General features: G+C 39.1%; 1 protein-coding gene across 6 annotated transcripts in view; it reads right to left on the reverse strand.

The window, feature by feature from the left end:
- Positions 1-22298, reverse strand: part of PKHD1 (PKHD1 ciliary IPT domain containing fibrocystin/polyductin) — a 495803-nt gene that overhangs the window by 258197 nt on the left and 215308 nt on the right. For 5 of the 6 annotated variants that reach the window (XR_010728191.1, XM_066252548.1, XM_066252523.1 and 2 more), the window contains 5 exons: positions 20651-20763; positions 18852-18957; positions 12967-13101; positions 5708-5843; positions 2939-3185 (listed from right to left, as the gene is read on the reverse strand). Coding sequence is in view for 5 of the 6 variants with exons in the window: in XM_066252548.1 (XP_066108645.1) it covers positions 2939-3185; positions 5708-5843; positions 12967-13101; positions 18852-18957; positions 20651-20763 (737 nt within the window). In the remaining variant the exon portion in view is untranslated. The remainder of the gene's footprint in view (positions 1-2938; positions 3186-5707; positions 5844-12966; positions 13102-18851; positions 18958-20650; positions 20764-22298) is intronic. The other variant, XM_066252541.1, reaches the window with a different exon arrangement.

Here is a 22298-nt window from a genome sequence, read left to right on the forward strand (position 1 = left end):
ATATTTACATGCCTCTGTCAACCCACCTGCTAGGGTGGAGTCAGAGGAAGCTATAGAACAGGAAGTGCCACAAAGGTGGGTACACATCAGACTTCAATAAGATAGTGAGGGCCAGGGACCGAAGGTTGTCAGTGTCAAACAAAGAACTCAGAGTAAAACTGAACCATAAAGGGGGCCTTCCACGGAAGAAATTCCACTCCAACCACTTGGTTGTGAGCCTTGCTTATGCAGCAATGCTAGGCCACACACCCAGCCCTTCGGGACCTCTTGCTGAGGCAGCAGGGTACTTGTGCCATATCAGGTCTCCATCAACATGCAACCCTCCAAGATCATGACTGTGAGAGCTTTGTAAATCAACTCTTAGGGTGCTCGCTCCAGGGCAAATAGCACAACAAATTAATCCTTTCTCCTTGAAATGCAGCAAAGTTTGTATCTACGCTGAATTCAAATTGCTCATTAGTTCTGACATATTCCTAATGAGGTTATTATAATGCTCTGGGACAGAGATCAAGTCACTGAGCACAAACAGCTAAGGATAGAATCATAGAAGATAAAGTTAGAAAGACCTTTGAGCAGTGCTTCTCAAACTTGAATATAAATGACCTGGGGGTTCTGATTCAGGATGTCTGGGGTGGAGTCTTCAAGTCCCCCTTTCTAACAAAACCCCAGGTGGTGGTGTTGCTCTTTGACTAGCAAGTCCCTAGAGGCTATCTAATGGAATCATTTTACCCTAGAGGTGAGAATTCTAGGGCCAACAGACATATAATTGGGAGCATACTGAGACTTCCCTGGGGCTAATTTGGGATAGCTGTGTTTGTCCATAGACCTGTGGGTCAACCTGAAATTTTTTTAATAGAAGCATAGAGTAGAAGAACCAACCATCCTGGTTTTCTCCAAACCGAAGGGGTTTTTGAAACATGAGATTTTCTCTTTTAAGAGCAGCAAACTTCCAGACAAGCCTAGACAAGGTTTACACCCTAGAAGGAGCCTTTTGAATCTTCTTAGAATCTTCTTTCAGGATTATTACTGTCTTGACCTTGTCAGTCCCTAAGTGCTGGGATCATGACCTGCTGCTAAGGTAAGCACTTAAGTATCCTGTCCTAAAGATCTTCCAAGAACAGACACTCAAACAAGATTATTTCTGTTAGAGCCTTCTAACACTGTCACTAAGAGCTTAAGAGACAGTGGGTCTCCCAATAGGTCTCAAAATTAGGCATAAAAAAAGAAGTATAAAGAACACAGAGAAATAAATATCATATAAGCACATAATGTTCTTTTTAACTACAGAAACTTATTTTAATGTTCTTTATTTTAAAAATGCATATAAGAAATAAATCACTAACTTTTATAAATCTGAAAAAACTCATTAAAAACACCTTTGGTAAAAATCATCAAAATAACCATAAAAATCAGGATGCATCTGTGAGAATTAAAAAGAATGCATGCTCTTCACAATCAAAATGATTAAAAATGAAAATCTATCTTTCCACATTGCTATTTTACTCACTGAAATTGGGCCTATTAACATTAGCTAGAATAATAAACAATCTGGACAGCAAAAGTGAAAAAATATTTTCAGACTATTTGATGTTAGCAGTATATTACTAAGGCTTTTAAAACAGAATGTCAAGATACTGATTCCATATGCATTCAAAATGCACACACAGTGCAACCTCTACCACATTAACTCCCTCACTGGAGTTTACGGGTTTATTTATTTATTTATTTATTTATTTATTTATTTATTTATCTTAAGTGAGAATCAGAGAGGCAGAGAGACAGACTCATGCTCCCTGACCGGGATCCACCCGGTAAGCCCCTTACCGGGCAATGCTCTGCTCAACTGGAGCCATTGCTCCTTGCTGACAACTGAGCTATTTTAGTGCCTGAGGTGAGGCCATGGAGCCATTCTCAACACCCAGGGCCAGCTTGCTTCAACTGAGCCATGGCTGTGGGAGTGTAAGAATTAAATATAAAGAGAGAGAAGGAAGAGAGAGGAGGGATGGAGATAGCAGATGATTACTTCTCCTGTGTGCCCGAACTGAGAATCAAACCCAGGACATCCACATGCCAGGCTGACACCCTATGGCTGAACCAACTGGCCGGGGCTGTTTACTGGTTTAGAAAAATGCCAACATTCTCTAGCTGAATAACTTGCCTTTGTAGTCATGCAGTTAAGACATTTAAAAGAAAGGAAGGAAAGAAGTGTGACTAAATGTACACAATGCATTTGAAAGAGATAAAAGAACCCCAGACACTCAGCAGTTATTACCTGGAAATTAAAGAGGCAGAAGCAATCCTATTATGCATTATAAACAGCCCAACTGCAAAATTAATGGTAGTCTGACTAGCATAACCAAGGAGTCCTTGTTCCAATAGTTATAGGAACTGTATTGTACAAATCCAATAGTTTATGAAATTAACAAGAAAAATGAACTGGAGTGGAGTAACTTTGCAAGTAATAGCAAGGCATCAACAATTGCTTCCCTGGAGCATATTGAACACTTAAACAGAGCGTAGGAAGAGTAAATGTATATAAATAAGAGTGGACATTATTGAAATGTTTAGTAATACTTTCCATTTAAATACATTTCAAATTCGCTGTTGGTTGCAAGTCTTTTCAAGAGGAAGCTAGTAGCTCAAGGGTCAATAAGACACGCTGGACTGTGAGTTCCAGTCCAGCGATACTGAAAGTTAGCTGCCATTTGAATCAGCCTAAAACTACCATAAACTTATAATTTGACAGCTGTCAAATTTATTCCCACATCATTTGTGTAGAACTAAATACTTCAAATAGACTCTAGGAAATAATTTCCCTTTTATAAACTGCATCATTGCTTCTTGGCCTTTTGGCTAAGAGGAAGTGCATGAATTTCAACAGCCTGAGTGATAGATGCATGTTCATTAGCAAACTGAAAAGTAAAGTTAATTTACTTACAATCCAATAGACATACGATGAAAAAGAACGTGTTCCCCACAGACACTGCCAGGGACCATCTGACTGAATCCGGCATTGACCAAACAAGAAGCAGAGAGGGTTTCCACAGAAGCAAGAATGTGACTTCCATTTTTCCCAGACAGAGACCCATCCAAGTCTTCCAAAATTGCTGCATGAGGAAATGGAAATGCTACTACGTTTGGAGAGTTTATAAACTTCAACTGGTTGGTCTTCACAGTAAATCCACCTATAATATAGAAGATAGAGTGTTACACATGGCACAGAAGACTGTGATAACAAATAGCAGCTGAATTCACTGGGATGTTTTCAATACTTTAAATTGCATATTTATACAGTTTTGCAACTCAGTACTCATTTATTTAAGAATAAAGTCATGAGTGCTAACTGTATGCTAGACTCTGTGGTCCATACGAGAGACACAGTGGGAAATAAGAGTGGTATTGGTACTGCCTGCATGCAGCCCGGCACGCCCACCAGGGGGGGATGCTCTGCCCCCCCAGGGCATCGCTCTGCCGCGACCAGAGCCACTCTAGCGCCTGGGGCAGAGGCCAAGGAGCCATCCCCAGCGCCTGGGCCATCTTTGCTCCAATGGAGCCTTGGCTACGGGAGGGGAAGAGAGAGACAGAGAGGAAGGAGGGGGGGTGGAAAAGCAAATGGGCGCTTCTCCTATGTGCCCTGGCCGGGAATCGAATCCGGGTCCCCCGCACACCAGGCCGACACTCTACCGCTGAGCCAACTCTCCAGGGCCCAGCCAGGGTCATTTTGTTGTCCACGGACATCTGCCCCTATTTGGAATCATTTGGGTCTGTCACAACTGGGTAGATGGCAATGCTATTGACATCTGGTAGGTAGAGGTAGGGTTACTGATAAACATTCTCAATTCACAAGACAGTTCCCACAGCAAAATACTATTCAGCCCCAAGTACTAATAGTGCCAAGGGTGAGAAACTGATCTATGGGAAACAGAGACACAGAACACTAGTTTACTAATTCCTAAATACTAACAGTGTCTTGGTTTAGCCTTTCAATCTATCTGCTTCAGTTCTTCTGCTTCTTAGGTTTATACTTGAAAGATTTACCCTCAAAAGTAGCAGTCAACCATGTAGACAGATAGTAACAATAACATACTTTTCAAGTATTAGCTCTAGGACTATGCTTCTTAGCAGCCTATCCCATGTACCACCTTCATGGGTTTCATCAGAACTGCTGCTGGTCCAGTTGCCCAGGAAGAAATGATGGCAGTGATCTTTTCATTCACACACTCCATCATTAAAAATTTTAAACTGCATACACATCTCTCAGTACATGTGCAAAGATACTTCTGTATTAAATACATTATAAAATACACAAAAAGGGAAATTAAAAAAGAATAAGATACAAATAAATAGAAGCCGTGATGTTTTCCTTCTGCATCCCAGTAGAATCTGTGCAGCAATTTAAGTCATGCATTCAAGACTTCCTGACTAACCTCTTGCAACCTTTGAAGTTCATCTAATACCACAACCACCAGAAACTCTACAACTCGGTCCTATTGGAATTTTACTTTTTTCATATGCTGTTTTTAATACTTAGAAACTTGTCCTATGTATTCTTCCTTGCAAATTTCCATTAACCTTTCAAAACCCTGCTTAAGAGTCACCTCTTCGAACTCTCAATCTTGTTCAGTTTTCCAAGACTGTACTCATCAGACTCCCGTACAGTGATTGGATTAAATATTTGCTTTTGCACCTAGATCAAGAGCCCCCAGAAGACTAGAACTATGTGTTGTTGTTGTTGTTTTATCTTTGTACACCCTACTTTCTTAAAACAGAACCTGGAATAGACAGTTTTAGAACAAATAAACAATAAGACTTAGCCAAGATAACCAGTGAGAAGGAACTGGAGCTAATAAGGATTAGAGTGCTTTCGTTTCAGCGTCTTCTGAATGGTATGAAACAGGGACGCTATGGAAGAACAGAAGAGCTATGATTTGACGTGAACGTCTTAGGTTATTTTTTATTCCAATTATTGTTTCTATAGTTTTAAACTAAGATGCCGCCCAAATAAAAACAGTCTTTGGCTCTGCCTCTACAGGAAAAAAAAAAAAAGTGAAGTGGAGACTTGCTGATTATTCATTTAATTAAAAAAACAAACAATTATCTAAATTGGTGATTCAAACCACAAGAGCATATTTACTTGAATTACTTGGTTTGGCTGTTTACAATGATCAAATCAACAAGATTGCTCTCTACTTCTTTTCACCTTAACCCATGGGTCCTCCACGGTACTTCTCACCACCTCAGACATGTGGTTAACAAGTTAACAAAAATTCCTAGGGTTCACTATGTGCATACAACAAACCTTGGGCTGTTGAAAACATAAGTTATGAAATTCTGGCTCTTTTGGTAAAGATTGCATATGTGTTAGTTTGTATTCATGTGTCTACCAATTCAACTTCATTCATTAATCTAATCAAATGGACCTATTAGGCGCCAGGCTGCTAGGTAGCTCAGGGTCCTGCAGAGACTTGGCATCATAACAATAGTGTGATAGATCCACTATAGGAAAAGAATGAGGAGCTATAGGAGTCACATTGTGAACAATAGGCCTCTTCTGGGATTTCTATTAGGCAATTTGAGCAGCAGGTTCTACGAATTCAATTTTATAACCAAAAGAAATAATGAATCACAAAGGCTTTGTCACTATTTATCATATTTACTTGAGTGTTGGCCTTATTTACTGTCTGTCTTATCTGTTCAATCAACTTACCCTGTCCTCGGGAACAGCCCGAACAGGTTCTGATGGACACGCAGCCCGGGAGATCAAAATTAACAAAACTTGTGTTAGATACTGTCAGTTCCCATCTTTTGGGAGTCTTGAGACCAGCTGACATACACAGGCTTCCCTGTGAGTTAGAGGGGGGTAAAAGGTAAGAAAAATAAGAAAACCGGCCACATGAAGTACAATCTATAATGCAAAATAAAAACAACTAAGATAATAAAAATACAAGCTACAGACTGGGAGAAAATATTTAAAAATCACATATGAGACAATGGATCATGATAAGATACATTACACATACATTAGAATGATAAATTAAAAAATTGTGATGATACCAAACGCTGATGAGGATAAGGGATGACTGAAATGCTCATATACTAATAGTGACAATGCAAGGTGTCACAGCCACTGCGAAAAATAGTTTGGCAGTTTCTTACAAAGTTACACATACCCTTATCATATGATGTAGCAATTCAACTCCTAGGTGTTTACCTTAGAGAAATGTAAATTTATGCTCATTCAAACACCTTACACAAATGGTTACAACAATTTCATGGGTAATCATCAAATCTGGAAACAATTCAAATGATATTCAGAACTGAGTAAAGAAATTGTGGTATATCCTTATAATAGAATGCTAGCTAAAAATCAAAAGGAATAAAATATTGTTTCTTGAAAAAAGTTTGATAAATCTCTAAGGCATTTGGGAGGTAAAGAAGCCAGTGTCACAAGGTTACATACACACTATCTGATTCCATTTATAAGATAGTAGAAAAGACAGAGAACAGATGAGTAACTCCCAGGGGATAATGTGAGGAGAAGATGTGGCCTCAAGGATGGAGCTCGAGGGAGTTTTGGGGGTTGATGCTGAGGAGCCACTAAGCCATTTCACCCACAGGTGTTGTAAAGTACCAAAGGCTACAGAATTAATATTAATATTTTAAGAGGCTTGGAGAACATTTTATTAATTTGGGTTAAGGTGTGCAGAGAAATTGTGAGAATAGTCTCTGTACTGTGTGATTGGCATAGTCAGAATGGCCCTTGGCATTATGTTGTAAATGCAGAGGGGAGGAAAACATGGATCTCCAGACATTCCACCATGCCTGTGGGGAAAAGGTTGAATGACTAGCCAGGCACAGGGAGAAAAAAACCAAAATAAACCTTTTCTCATAGCAATGAGCCATTTGCGGGCATTTGTCCCCACAGAAACTACCTCTCCTATGTAAATGCGTGTGGTTAACATGTGTGACTCTGGACAGAGAGATGGCAGATGAACACTAGGTAATATAGGAATGGCTTTTAATATGTAAAGAGACATCTTTCTACCATTGTGTTGGCTTGTAAACTTTGTTTTCCCCAAAAGGATGTATGGCTTGCAAATTGAATGTGGTCCTATCATGTTAAAGGACATATGACTATAACCAATAGTGGTAAGGGGCTCCTAATTGCAATTTTTGCTTCTGTACTTCCCACTTACAAAACTATAAAAACTAAGTAGAACAAAGGGCCGGAGCGCTCTTTTTCCTTCAGAATTCTGTCGAAGTAGCCGCCGCTTGGCCAAGCTAGACAATAAAGCTTTGATGTGTAACCGACAGACCTTGTTCCTGTCTTCCATGTTTTGGGTCCCTCCAAATTTGGCTTAACAATGCAACTATTCTGTATCTAGATTGTGGTGGTGTCAATCAACTACACAAGTCTATACATATGTTAAAAATCAGATGCTATACAACAAAAAGTCAGTTTTATTGCCTGTTCATATAAAAATTAAAAACCTGAAAAAAAACATATACAAAAACAAAATTGCTTCCAAGATTTACCACAAAATCTCTTCAACAAACTCCACCTAATCAAGTCATTAGTACATCACAGTTCAACTGTTAAAAATAATTGTACATTTGAGGATCACTGGAAATTTTCAAGGGCCTCCAACAGGAAAGAGTGATAAAGAGAAACCAATAGAGTAAACCCAGTGGAGACAAAGCCAGTGTAGAAATCAGAAAAAAACTTAAACATGATCATAAATAACCTCGGAGAAATAAGTACATTATATTCATGAAACAAAAAGAAGTATAAAAAGAAGGATTTTTCAGAAAGGAAAAGAAAACAAAACAGGAGAGCAGAAGTGACATACTCAATAAGAAAGACGGACAAAATATCCTAGAAAAAATAAAAATACAGCTGGGAAATCAGAGAGAAAATGAAGAAGATTAGAAAAACAATTTAGGAAGTCCAATATCCAAATAATAATAGTTTTGAAAAAAAAGAGAAAATAAAGAGAAGAGAATTTAAAAATTCTCAAAAAATAAAGGCTGAAAGGCCTCACCCAGTGCCTAATACAGTGGCTAGAACAAAAGTCCCACAAGGTACATCATATTGGAGTTGGAAAATACCAGGGACAAGGACAAGATCCTAAAAACTTTCAAAAAGGAAACTAAAAGGTTAAACTGTACATAAGAGACCTAGAATTAGAGAACCTTAAAAGCACTCAACCTCATGACTAGAAGCTAGAGGACAATGGAGCATCGCCTTCCAAATACCAAGGCAAATTGAACTTATCCTGGTATTCTATAACCAACAACCTACTACTAAGGGGCTCTCCATGTGTAGCTCAAAACCTTTACCTCCTACAGAGCGCTCATTCTGTTAAGAAAGTGTCTATAGGCTACACTGTAATATATTAAATCAGAAAGGAGGAAGTCAGGAGCAAGAGTTTCAGTAACGGGGAGACATGAAGGGAATCCTCAGGATACTGGTCAAGAGAATTACCAGGACATAGCTGAAACTCTTCACTCACACGCTAGCGCAAGTATAAACACCTGGGACAATTTTTTGGCGTTATCCACTGAAGCTGAAAAAATATCCTCTGACCGGCAATTTGACAACTTTGTGTCTAGTCAACAGAAATGCATGTGCAAACAGAGACATACAGAAGAATGTTCAAAACATCATCATTTGTAATAGCCCTAAACTACAAATAATCAAATGTCTACCAATAGCAGCCTAGCTTTAAAAAAATTGTGGTACAGTCATAAGGTAGAATATTGCATAACAACTGGAAGAATAAATTCTTGTAACATAAAAAGACATAAATGAATCTCACAGACATAATGTTGTGCCAAAGAAGCCAGGCACAAAAGGGTTACACGCTCAGTGATTCCATCTGTATAAAGTTCAAAAACAGATTCAAAATCAAGCTAGGTCTACAGAAGTCTGAATAAGGGTTGCCTTCATCCTGAGGCCGGGGGGCTGGGTTGAGGGAGAAGAGGCTTGAGGGGCTACAGAGGAGGGCGTAATGTTCTCTTCCTTGACTGGGCGCTATGGACATGGCTGTGCTTTTTAAAAATCCATGGAGCTCTCTCCACTTGTGATTTGTTCACTTTTCTCCATACATATATTTCCGGAAAAATTTATTTTAAAAAGCGAAACAAATACTGGAGAAAAATAGCATTCAAGATAGAAAGGTGAAGAAAGAAGTTCAAAGACACCCTTGCATTGCTCAGGTGAAGTTTAATAGTGCTGATGTCATTCAGACTTTAAGACAAGCAGGCCTGTTAAAAAATTTAAATCCAATAATGAAAATAATTATTCAGAACGAATAACTTGAAAATGAGTAAATATAAGATAAAAAGGTTCTACCCAGTGCAAGAAAAATCAGGTGTGGAAAGTAGAAAAAAAGAAACAAAGAAAACTGGGAACAGAAAGCACAGAATGAGACGGCAGAAATCAACGCAAATATATGGAGACAGTGGCGTGCAAATGGTAATTGAAACCACCAGAGAAAATGAGATTTCTCCCAGGGAGAGCAAGTACATTGAGAAGGGAAGAGGCCCTCCAACCGAATTTAGAGAAACAAAAAATGAAAGGTCTAAATTGAGGAAGACAAATCTACCAGTGAAAAATGGGAAAAACCCCTAGAGAAATAGAAAGAAAAATGAACTAACCCCATCAGCATCTGTCTGAATAAGCTGTTTTTAAAAGTAGTATCACTTGCTCAAATTAATTACAATGACAACTAAAGGCGAGCATGCTACAGATACTTCCAAAGCAAGGTGAACATGTTTTAGGGGATGTTAGTTAGGTGAATGCTAGGACAACCGGATTAACTAAACTATGCCACCAAACTAGGATATACAGTACAGTGATGGTAGGATACACTTCTTTGTCTGAAAGCCATTCTCACTGGAAATTATTCTACCCATCTCAGTAGAAAGGTAATGTTAGGTGTGAGAGTACCAACATATACACAGATATGCTTAATTAGAGGGGAAAATCCTTTCAATACTAACAAGGTCTTCCAGAAACTCGTGTTTGCTTTCCACTGCTAATTGTGTACCACCACTTACAGGTGGATGAAAGTCTAAGAATGGTAGGCCAAATTCTCTGACAGTCTTAATTCCTAAAGAAAAGATAGAGGCGAAAATCCGTTCCAAAACCACAAAAGGTTCCCAAATAAATCTAAGCAATACTGTGTTACATAAAGATTCAGATATGAGTTTTCTTGTTTGTTCTTAACCCTAGGATTCTGCAGAGCCTTTAACATGTTAATATGTGATATGAATTTCAGAGGAAAAGAGGTATGATAAACAGCCTTTCCTAAATGTAATTCAGGATCTTCCAATTCCTAGACCCTTTCTTAGGTCTGGCCTTCTGTGGAAAACCTTCCTGTGTAACTGAAAGGGTATTTGACCAGGAGTAGGAGGAAATTCAGGCAGTCTCAGCTTCATTCTACTAGGCATGGATCTTGGGCTATCATTTGACTTCTTAAAGCCTCTATTTCATCACCTGTAAATTCAAAAGTTCTAACTAGATGAACTCTGAGGTAATGTTTAGCCCTAAAATGACATGGTCTCGTTATTTGGATGCCTAACCAGAATCGAGATCTCTCCTAAAACAAACTGTTTGACATTTTCCATCCAGGGATTTTTGTCCTGCATTTACTTGGTAAGAGGCTAAGAGGCCCTCAGCTGCATAGCATTCCTGGTAAATCACATCCCACGGGGTGTGATTACTTTTCATCATCTTATAATAATCACCCTTTTGTCAAAATTTATATTTTAATTGGTGTCACTCTCCCATTAATTATGAAGTTCAATTAGTATCAAGTAAGAGGTTGTGACATTAATTTACCAAGACAGTTACTCAGTTTGATGGGCATTTTGTTTTCAGCATCCCCTCAAAGGTTATTTTGGAAAAACTTAAGGGCCCTTGATTCTACAGTATTGCAGAATCTGACTCTGGGCTCCATCCTCTCTTGGAAAATGACATGGTCAGAAAAGAAGAGCCATCTGTCATGGTGGCAGTCCTTTCAGGGAAAGGGAAGACTGGAAGGTATTTCCCTCCTGAAAAGGATGGTTCAAAAAAAGATTCAACTAAGTTTGAGAGTTGAATGTAGGAAAATATAGCTTAGTAAGCAAAGGATTTTTTACTCATCTTAATATTTATATCTAAAGCTATGAAATAACCTCCAAGAGAAATATAAATGTCCATAATTATCATTTAAATTTCAATAGGCCAAAGCACTCAGGAACAAACTACAGAGAATGCTCGTTCCTTGGTCCTCAGCAATACCACAGTTCTCTCCCGTCTGTGATTACTACAACAATATTTTAGTAGCATACATGTACCTCTTTCAGAAACAAGAACTGAGGGACCCTTTCTAGGTCTGAAGTCTACTGAGACCAAGAGCACCCATGGGCATCCCTGCAGGAGAAGAGGTACTTCTCCTCTGGGAGGTCCTCTTCGCCTCATCTGCATTCTGGTCACCTGGCCTTGTGCTCCAGAGAAGTTATCTATATAGTCTGCTATTCATCATGTAGAAACACACTGTTAAAAAGAACAACAGGCCAAAATAGAGTCACTTTTGCTTAGCCAAGTCACCAAACCAAAACTCTGTAACTAACCTGAGTGCAGTTTCATTCTCTCCCAAGAAAGGATCATTGCACCAATCAGTCTGGAATTTTCTGATTAACCCTAGGAAGGGAAAACTTGCATGCTAAGTCCCCTGTCCTTTGTTCCCTATCCCCCTTCCAAAGGTGATCTGGATTATCTAAAAATAATCCTTTCTTTTGCTAAAAACTCTACTGCCACATCCTTTTGCCTATAAAAGCCTTCTGCTTCATACAACCCCTCAGACAGAGGCAGATTTAACGTAGGGCACAAGAAGCCCTGGGCTCAGACTTCTGAAGGGCCCCGCAAAACCCAACTTCACACTTTTTTCTAATGACACCAATTTTAAGGGGCCCAATATTTTCTTTTGTGCCTGGAGCCTCAACCGACCTTAATCCACCTCTGCCTCAGGGCTTTGGATGGGAAGCTTCCCAATGCACAAATCACTTAATAAAGCCAATAAGATCTTCAAACTTACTTGGCTTAATTTTGTTCTTTAACAGTACACTTAATGGAATTATATAAAAAAATCATAGTATAGCAAACAATGTATATTTATATTACCTTTCTTGGGGGGGCACCTTACACAAAGACCCTATGCCAGGGGTCCCCAAACTACGGCCCACGGGCCACATGCAGCCCCCTAAGGCCATTTATCCGGCCCCCGCTGCACTTCTGGAAGGGTACCTCTTTCATTGGTGGTCAGTGAGAGGAGCATAGTTCCCATTGAAATATTGTTCAGTTTGTTGATTTAAATTTACTTGTTCTTTATTTTAAATATTGTATTTGTTCTCATTTTGTTTTTTTATTTTAAAATGAGATATGTGCAGTGTGCATAGGAATTTGTTCATAGTTCTTTTTATAGTCCGGCCCTCCAACGGTCTGAGGGACAGTGAACTGGCCCCCTGTGTAAAAAGTTTGGGGACCCCTGCCCTATGCACAAAATATTGATGTTGAAACTTGGCATACCACAGTGCAGAGAGACAATATGGAATCATGCTTCTCTATAATTACTGTGAGGTTAAACTAACCTAAAATTATTAGGTGTATTATTGAATTGGTATGGATAATAATGCTAAATTGTAACAAAATAAGAATTCTGAAAAAAAAAAGAATTCTGCAAGCTACTCATGATTTTTATGATTTCTATTGACATATAACACTGAGTTATAGGGTATACTTGAATTTTATTATAAATATCATCACTCTTACAAGTAAAAATCTCCTCTAACTTTTACCAATTAAATGCAACATTCAGTGAAGAATGTTATTAAAATTACCTATTTTGGATCACTAGGGAGCCTAGCACACATGATTCTGTTCTGATGGACAGCCTAAAACCACCACACGAAGGTACTTACCTTGTGGCCAAAATGACCAAGTAATAAGCTGTCAGTAACTAAAGTATTGGCATCACTTTCCAAGATGTCAATTCCAAAATCTCTGCATAAATAAACTTGGAAGTTTTTCAGGTGAAGATTACTAGTTCTAAAAATCTATATATGAAAAGAAAACACAGCATATGTTATGGAACAGGTCTGAGGCTTGGCTTCTCTTGCAGGCTTCCTGTAACTTCTTCAATTATTAAGTATAAGTAAACATGCTCTACCATATGTAAGCAGCTTTTGACCATCAATATCTGTACAAACATCCCAAAAATGTCACTAACTAGTCCCCCTTAGTAACATCTCCTCTGTACTTTTTATTTCTCCTCATAATAATTGATACATTAAAAAGGTAAATGTGAATTCTTCACACATCTAAAATAAACTTGCTATTTCCAAATCGCAAAAAATTAATGGAGAAAAACATAGCATTCAAGAACTCCAGTACTGCCCTGGCCAGATGGCTCAATGGTAGAGCATTGGCCCAGCAAGCGGATATCCTGGGTTCAATTCCCAGTCAGGGCACCCAGGAGAAGCACCCATCTGCTTCTCCACCCTCTCCCTCTCTCTTCTCTCTCTCATTCTTTCTCTCTCTCTCTTCCTCTCCTGTAGTCATGGCTCAATTGGAGCAAGTTGGCCCTGGGCGCTGAGGATGGCTCCATGGCCTCTGCCTCAGATGCTAAGAAGAGCTTGGTTGCTGAGCAATGGAGCAACGCCCCAGATGGGAAGAGCATCACCCCCTTGTAGGCTTGTGGGATGGCTCCTGGTTGGGACACATACCTCCCCTCCTTTCACTGAATATAAAAACGAAAGAAAGAAAGAAAAAGAACTCCAGTACTTACTATTTTCCTCAGTGTAGTATATATTAACTAATATTGTCAGAAAATTGCAAATGTGAAATAAGTAATTGATCATGACTACAGACTCAAAATGCATTATGTGAACACATATCTGTGACAACAGGCCCAAACAGGAATCAAGTATTAACAAAATTAGCTTTAACAGAGTTTAGAGAATCGCACTGGTTTGGGGGACAAACCCTTCATTTTTACCTAGCACTGGTATTAACTAACTAGGTGATCTTGGAAAAAACATCTAATTTCTCCTTCAGCCTCAGTACACCATTTCTAAAACTAGGGTGGAGCTCAGGACTAACAATTAACCTAACATAGCCATTCCTTATTCATGGTTGTCTTCATATTTTAAAGTGGAAGTCTGCTAATAATTAAGGCCAAGGTAGCCTTGATTTACCCCAGTATCATGCTTCCACCTGTCAATCAGTGTTTGTGCTTGAACTTTCAAAAATTAAATAGCATGAATTTCTTATTTTGTATGCACCAACAGCTTTTATAAAATGATAGGTTTTTGAAGATACAAAGGTTTATTTAAACAAAGAGGTATGATCTTGACACAACTGTTACCCAATTACTGGCATCTCAAGCTCTGGCAAATATTAAAAAGCAACGAACACCTAGAATTTACTGGAGAACCCAATAAAGGAAACTGACACAAAATAACAGAAAGCCCCTACTTGTAGTATAAATACAGCTTGCAGAATGTGTTCTCATCTCTCTCCCCCTTTTCTAAAAGAATCACTGCATTTATGAGACAGAGTGAGAAAAGAGTATTTCTGTCAACTTTGATAACCTACATAAGGATGGGTCAGATTGCCCAAGTTGGAATCCAGCAATTCTTAGCTGAGTGAAATGCACAAGTATTTTATCCCTAGCCCAGAGAGTTTTCTTATCTACAGAAGGAGGATAATAATGATGTTCCCCCAAAAGTTAAGATGATTAAATGAGAAAAAGTACAAAATCTTAGCTATCAATATTACTCACAGTAGATATTTTCCCTACTGGAATATTCTGTTTAAGTATCTATATACATGACACTTACTTCTCTTGACCAGAATACAGTCAGATATATCTAATAATCAAAGTTTACAAAGTTTAAACACAGTGTTCTTTTTATGGTGCAGAAGGCACTTCTGAAAATGTTTCAGTTTTCAGAGACATTATTATCAACAACACTCTATCACCACCCAATCCTGTTTACTAACAATGGAAAAAAGAATAGCTATTATTATACACCTACAAAGACCCAGGCACTCTACTGAGCAATTTACACTCAGGCACTTATTTAACTTGCAGAACAAACTTAGGTACTATTACTATTTCCATTTTATGAATGAGATAGAAACAGGGGATTTGCCTAAGGTCACACAGATAAGAATAGGAAATATTTGAAAGTCTACATGGCTACATATGAAAGAGGTAGTTTAAAAAAACAAACAGTTTTATTAAAATATGCACATTATCAGATTGTTTGTGGTTGAGTTTTATGAGTTCTTTGTATATTTTGGATGTTAGGCTCTTATCTGAGCTGTTGTTTGAAAATATCATTTCCCATTTAGTTGGCTGTCTGTTTATTTTGTTGTCAGTTTCTCTTGCTGAGCAAAAAATTTTTAGTCTGATGTAGTCCCATTCATTTGTCTTTGCCTTCACTTCTCTTGCCTTTGGAGTCAAATTCATAAAATGCTCTTTAAAACCAAGGTCCATGAGTTTAGTACCTATGTTTTCTTCTATGTTATTGTTTCAGGTCTTATATTTAGGTCTTTGATCCATTTTGAATTAATTTTAGTACAAGGGGACAAACTGTAGTCGAGTTTTATTCTTTGGCATGTGGCTTTCCAGTTTTCCCAGCACCATTTGTTGAAGAAGCTTTCTTTTCTCCATTGTGTGTTGTTGGCCCCTTTATCGAAAATTATTTGACCATATATATGTGGTTTTATTTCTGGACTTTCTATTCTTGATAACATTATATGGAGTGAAATAAGTAAATCAGAAAAATCTAAGAACTGCATGATTCCATACATAGGTGGGACATAAAAACGAGATTAAGAGACATGGACAAGAGTGTGGTGGTTAGGGGGGGAGGAGAGAAAGGGAGAGGGGAAGGGGAGGGGGAGGGGCACAAAGAAAACTAGATAGAAGGTGACAGAGGACAATTTGACTTTGGGTGATGGGTATGCAACATAATTGAATGACAAGATAACCTGGAGATGTTTTCTTTGAACATATGTACTTGATTTATTGATGTCACCCCATTAAAATTAATAAAAATTTATTTAAAAAAGATATGCACATTATACAATTCACCTCTTTAATGTTTACAATTGAAAAGTTGTAGTATAGTCACAGATACATGCAACCTTCACCACATTGAGAACATTTTCACTGCAAGAAGAAAACGCCCTATCATTTAATACTAAGCAATCATTCATCTTTTTCTGTCTATAGATTTCCCTACTCTGGTCTTTCATATAAATGGAATGATATAGTACATGGTTTTTGTGACTGGCTTCTTCTACTTGCAAAATATTTTCAAGATTCATCCATGTTGCAGCAGAGTACTTAGCTGTATGGCTGAATAATAGTCCATTGTCTTGCTGTACCACACTATATTTATCCATTTATTTGAATTCTTTCCACCTGTTGGTTATTATAAATAATTCTGCTCTAAATATTTATGTATATATCTCTGTGAGTATGTACGTTTTTATTTCTCTTTGACCTATACCTCAGAGTAAAATTGATGGATCATATGGCATCTTTATGTTTAATCATCTGAGGAACTGCCAGACTGTTTTCCAAAGCATCTAAGCAGTTTATGAGGGCTCCAATTTCCCTACATTTTTGCCAACACTTATGATCATTTTGATTCTAGCCATCCTAGGCGGTATGAAGTCATCATATCTCACTGTGGTTTTGATTTGCATCTCTCTAATACCTATGTTGAACACATTTTCATATACTTATTGGTCATTTGTGAGTCTTCTTTGAAGGAATGTCTGTTCAGATTCTTTGCTCATTTTTTAATTGGGTTATTTATCTTCTCATTGTTGATGTAAGAGTTCTCTGTATGTTCTATGAATAAGCCCTTTTCCAATGTGACTTGCAGATACTGTCTTCCATTCTGCAGGCTGTTTTCTCTTCTTGACAGGATCTTTTGAAACATTCAAATTAATTTTGATAAAGTTAAACTTACCTATTTTTCTTTTGTTGCTTGTTCTTTTGGTGACCTATCCACAAATCCTTTGCTTAATTTAAGATTATAAAGACTTATCCCTTTGTTTCTCATAACAGTTTTATAACTTTTGTTCTAACATATAGACTTTTAAAGCATTTGAAGTTAATTTTTGTAAATAGTATGAGATAAGAATCCAATTTCATTCCTTTGCATATGTCTCTCTATACCATTTGTTGGAAAGACTATTCCCATTAAGTTGACCATTGCTTATTTCTGGTCTCAATTATATCCCATTGATCTCTATTTCTATCTTTGTGTTCATACCACACTATCTTGGTTACAATTGCCTTATAGTATGCTTTGAAACAAGGAAGTGAAAGTCCTCTTACTCCATTTTTTTTTCAGATTGTTTTGAGGGAAGTTACTTCTTAAATTCTCTGCTATCATGTTACTCCTTCACTTTCCTAAGCATTCTCATTATTTGGACTTCAAGTGCACAAGAGTTCAATCTTTAAAGATTTTTTTTTTCAGGAATTTAGCACTTTCAGTTGCAGAACTTAAGAAAACTGACCTAACAATCATCTTTTAATATTTTTGTTTGATTTTGTTCTTTTATCTAGAACAAGGTTATTCAAGAGCATGGAGAGAGAATACAAGCCTCTGGAAGGTGTGATTGTTTCTCTGCATAAGCAGGCACTCCACAGATGTTTCTATTAGATCCTCACCCCTCCATTTACAGTGCTCACGGGAAACAAAGTATGTTACAAAATTAAATGACAACAAAATAGTAAATATAATTGGCAATCTTCCAGTAGCTATCCTAATTATGTTTTGGGGATTTTTCCCATCAAAAATTGTCTTCCTCTTTTAGATATATAAAATCAATGTCTAACTTTCTTATTATGACTTGATTTAATGTCTTTATTCTGTTCCCTGAATGCCCTGTAAACATATTTCTTTGTCTATCATGTATCTTAGACTCCAGATTTCTAAGCAGCAGAGACCAAGCATATGTAATTTTCTCGGTGTAGCACCAAATAGTGACCTTGGATAATTTTTATATGTTGCTGTTAACAGTGCACATGTTAAGCTTCCCTGAAAGAAATCATTGTGATAATGAAAAGTAAATGATTGAACATGAGCTTTTCTCCTTTCTGAACAAAATAGAAAAAAATCTGACCCATTGATAAAGGTAAGAATAGCATCATGTTAAGCTTCCCTGAAAGAAATCATTGTGATAATGAAAAGTAAATGATTTGACATGAGCTTTTCTCCTTTCTGAACAAAATAGAAGAAAATCTGACCCATTGATAAAGGTAAGAATAGCATCTTGAGCTGGAATGTTTGTGCTCCAACGATGAACGGCACTTTCTCTTATGATTGAAGCATGTGTTAGTCAGGTTATTAGGATGTCAAAGGCACGATGTTTGGAGTCTGGATTCTGTACCTGGTTGGGTCTCTACCTATGTGAGCTTTAGCACATTTCTTTGCTATCTGAGCTTCCATTTCTATCTCTAAATAGGCATGGCATGGGAGGAATGAATGACTTCTGTGATCCTTCCTGGTTGTAAATCCTTATAATTCTGTTGTTCCCTGTTACAGCTGCTTAAAAGACACTGTAAAGAGAGTCAATTAACCCTGACTTAGTAACTAAGGATTTGTTCATTCAACAGCTATTCCGCACACACCTATGATGCTGCTGGCTACTTAAAACTATGATGATACTACAGTGCCTCCCAGCAGTAAATCATCTCCCTTCAAATAGTGACATACAATAAATCACCATGAGAAAACAATTTTAATTTAAAAAAATAACACTAAAGAAACTTTACCTGCACACCACCTGCACTTCCCCAAACTGTGAAGTTCTGGAACAGGGTGGGGCCTGTGACATTATCCCAAGGTGGCTGAAATTTAGGGTACACAAAGAGACCATATCTGGAAAGTGAAAAGAGTGGAATGTAGTCAATTTCTGTTTCAAACCTCCTCCTTTTTCTTACTGGAAAATACTAAATTAAAAGTGCTGACTAAAGGTCAATGGAGATGAGACCATGCACTTTCTCTCTGGCTGTCATTGCCCAGCCCCCAGCCTCGCTTCTCTGCTACCCTCCGTGAACCATTCCTGGGTCTCAGACAGATGCAGACCACCGAGATCCCATGCTCTCCCAGCAGCCCCTCTCTACATTCACTCCCTTCTGAAGAGTCCAGACACCTTGTCTAAGCCCCTCAGGACAGGACCCGACCACTCTACCAGTCTCCTTCTAGGCTCACCGCCTTGCAGGGGATGTGGACACTAATATCTGTCATCTCTGTAACTGTCGTTCTCCCCGAAATGCCTTCTTATTTTAGGGTTCTGGACACCTCCTTCCCCACACCCAGGACTGCTGAGAGCTGCTGCAGAAACACTGGATAATCACAGTACTGCTTCCACGGCACGTGGACATCCTAGCCTCAGCTGGCCCTTCAACGTGGCTTAACAATTATTCTGAATCTGTATCATTTTCCATTATAGGAGCATTCCTGCTCCATTGTTTTCATCATTATTTCTCGATTACTGAGTTCCTATGATATTCCAGATGTTCTCTTAGGTACATTACGTAAGCTCTAATTTTCTTTATTATTCTTATCTTTTTTTCTTTGTATTTTTCCAAAGTGAGAAGCAAGGAGGGAGTCAAACAGACTTCTGCATGCGCCTGACCGGGAACCACCCAACATGCCCACTAAGGGGTGATGCTCTGCCCCTCTGGGGTGTTGCTCTGCGGCAACCAGAGCCATTCTAGCGCCTGAGGCGGAGGCCATGGAGCCATCCTCAGTGCCTGGGTCAACCCTGCTCCCATGGAGCCTTGGCTGTAAAAGGGGAAGAAAGACAGAGAGGAAGGAGAGGGGGGAGGGGGGAGAAGCAGGTGGGTGCTTCTCCTGTGTGCCCTGGCCGGGACTCAAACCCGGGACTTCCACATGCCATGCTGATGCTCTACCACTGAGCCAACCAGCCAGGGCCATAAGCTCTGATTATTACATCCAACTTCCAATGTCGATATGTTCCCTTTTTACAAATAAGGGCTCTGACTCTAAAATAAATAAATAAGCCACCCAGTAAAAGTAAAGTCAGGAGTTGAATCAGGCCTGACTGACTGAAGTTCCTCGCTTTCCCATGCTTCTCAAATTCCCTCTGCCATCTAGCTTCCCATGCCCTCGATCTCAGCAGAGGACATAACCCTCTACTTACTGAGCAGTCCCTGCTCATCTCACGATGGGCAAGGACCACGTGAAGAGGCACTTCTCCAAGGCACGTCCTCCCACGCAGGCCCTGAGCTCTGGTGCTCTAGCCTCCCAAACGTTCTGTATCACCAGTGCTTCCGACCTCTTGAAATTGCTCTGTCCTCTTTAATTGCTCTGTCCACTGAACTCTCCCCTGGCTAAAAGGGTGCAGGTCTTTCTGTTCTCTCCAGTGCCTTCCCTCCTCCTTTCCCTTCCCTTCACCAACAAACTTTTATGATCCGAAACAGTTACACAGGCGCATCATCAAATCTCAGTGGGATGTCAAGTGATACCCTCTCTGTGAGTGTTGTATAAAAAAAGGGGGGACCATCAGCCTGAGACCCAAAATATACATTAATCTTCCCAAAGTTACCTTGTACAAGAATGTGCGAGATTCCCCGTGAAGGACAGAAGTGGAGCTTGTGATGTTTGGTTGGTCACAAGATGAAAAAAGTAGCCCAAACCAGCAGCACATACCCTGTTTCCCTAGAGAAATTAGAGATTGTTAAATAACAGTTATCACACATACAATAAGGTTACTGGAAAGAAAGACTCTTCCACAAGTGCTCAGCTCAGCTGCTTTTTCATTCACTTCCTGTTGAAGTATAAGTACTTTTACTCATACATCTCCCATGCCGCCCCAGGAATCAGAAATGCTCTCATTCCTCATCTTCCAGGAAGCTGAGCTAGACTGTGATTGCCCACCTCAGTGACTGGCCTCTTGGGTTAAAGTGTCCTTGTAAATGTTCACTGTGAAGTTTATTTGTATTGTCCAAGCCCAGCTCGTTGGTATATACAAGCATACGTTGTGGCAAAGGCACGCCTTATAGCCTAGTCTACACAAAGTGTTTTCTCCGATGCCTGGAACAGATCAGTGATTTGGCTATTCGCTGAGAGCTAGTAATTGCACGACTAGCCAATGCCTTAGTTCTGAGATACAGGGGCTGAGTTCAAACACAACTCAAATATCCTCAGTGTATTTTTGTTCTGATTAGGTCATTTAAATCACTTTAACATTTCTTTATAGGATTGACTATCTAAATATTTAATATCTTCTATATCTTTAGATAAACCTAAATTCTCCATTAGACCATATGAGTTTTGGACTTTAATTTCATTCAAACTGAACACAATGAGATAGTCTTTATAAATTCAATAAAATGCCTATATTTATCATGGTGAAATACACTTAAGACAGCTTTGAAAACTAACTTCCTAAAAGCTAATATTGTACACAGAAGCGTTTTGCTTGGTCTACCCACTGTTTACAAAATTTTTAAGTTTGTGTGCATCATTTTAAAATCAGGAGAGTTGAAATAAAAATTCAGACTTTCTGACTTTTAGAGATACTGAGTCCAAATATCTATGGAAGAGCCCTGGATTAGCTGGAGGTAAAAAGGGCCTGCCTTCTGAGATTAGGTGTGATTTTGCCATAGTCCCCACCCTTCCTGCTTCACTTCTTTAAGATGCCGGCCTAGAATCTGCAGGCATTTATTTGAACTTGCAACCTCTGAACTCCAGGCAGCGAAGGAAATGACACGTGCTGGCTGCTCTGCCTTTTCCGTGGGAGGAATGCAAGGCCAGTAGATCAAGCTGCTGGACTCCTCTCTGTGTGCGTCTATCCTCCTCCAGCCTGCGAGGCTGGTCCAAGGCCGAGATGCCTCCGTCTGCCTAGAGAATAGAAGTCAAGGAACAGGTCCCTCAGCTACCTCAGGCCTAGGCCTTGTGCTTCAGGGACAAAGGGAGTCCCGAGGGCTTTTGCATGGGTCATCCCCAACCCCCTGAGGTTTTACAGGGCCGGGGGGCGTGAGAATGAGAACATCAGAGCATCCTCTCGGGAGTATGCACTGCGGGACCGGGAAAGCTCGTCCTGAGCACGGGCATGAGGGCCCGAGAAGACGGGAGCGACACTGACCAGACCAAAGAGGCATTAAATACTATATTTTTTTTTTTTTTTTTTTTTTTGCTATTTTCTGAAGCTGGAAACAGGGAGAGACAGACAGACTCCCGCATGCGCCCGA

Source organism: Saccopteryx bilineata, chromosome 1 (genome assembly GCF_036850765.1).
Source record: "Saccopteryx bilineata isolate mSacBil1 chromosome 1, mSacBil1_pri_phased_curated, whole genome shotgun sequence".
In the NCBI taxonomy this organism is placed as follows: Eukaryota; Metazoa; Chordata; class Mammalia; order Chiroptera; family Emballonuridae; genus Saccopteryx; species Saccopteryx bilineata.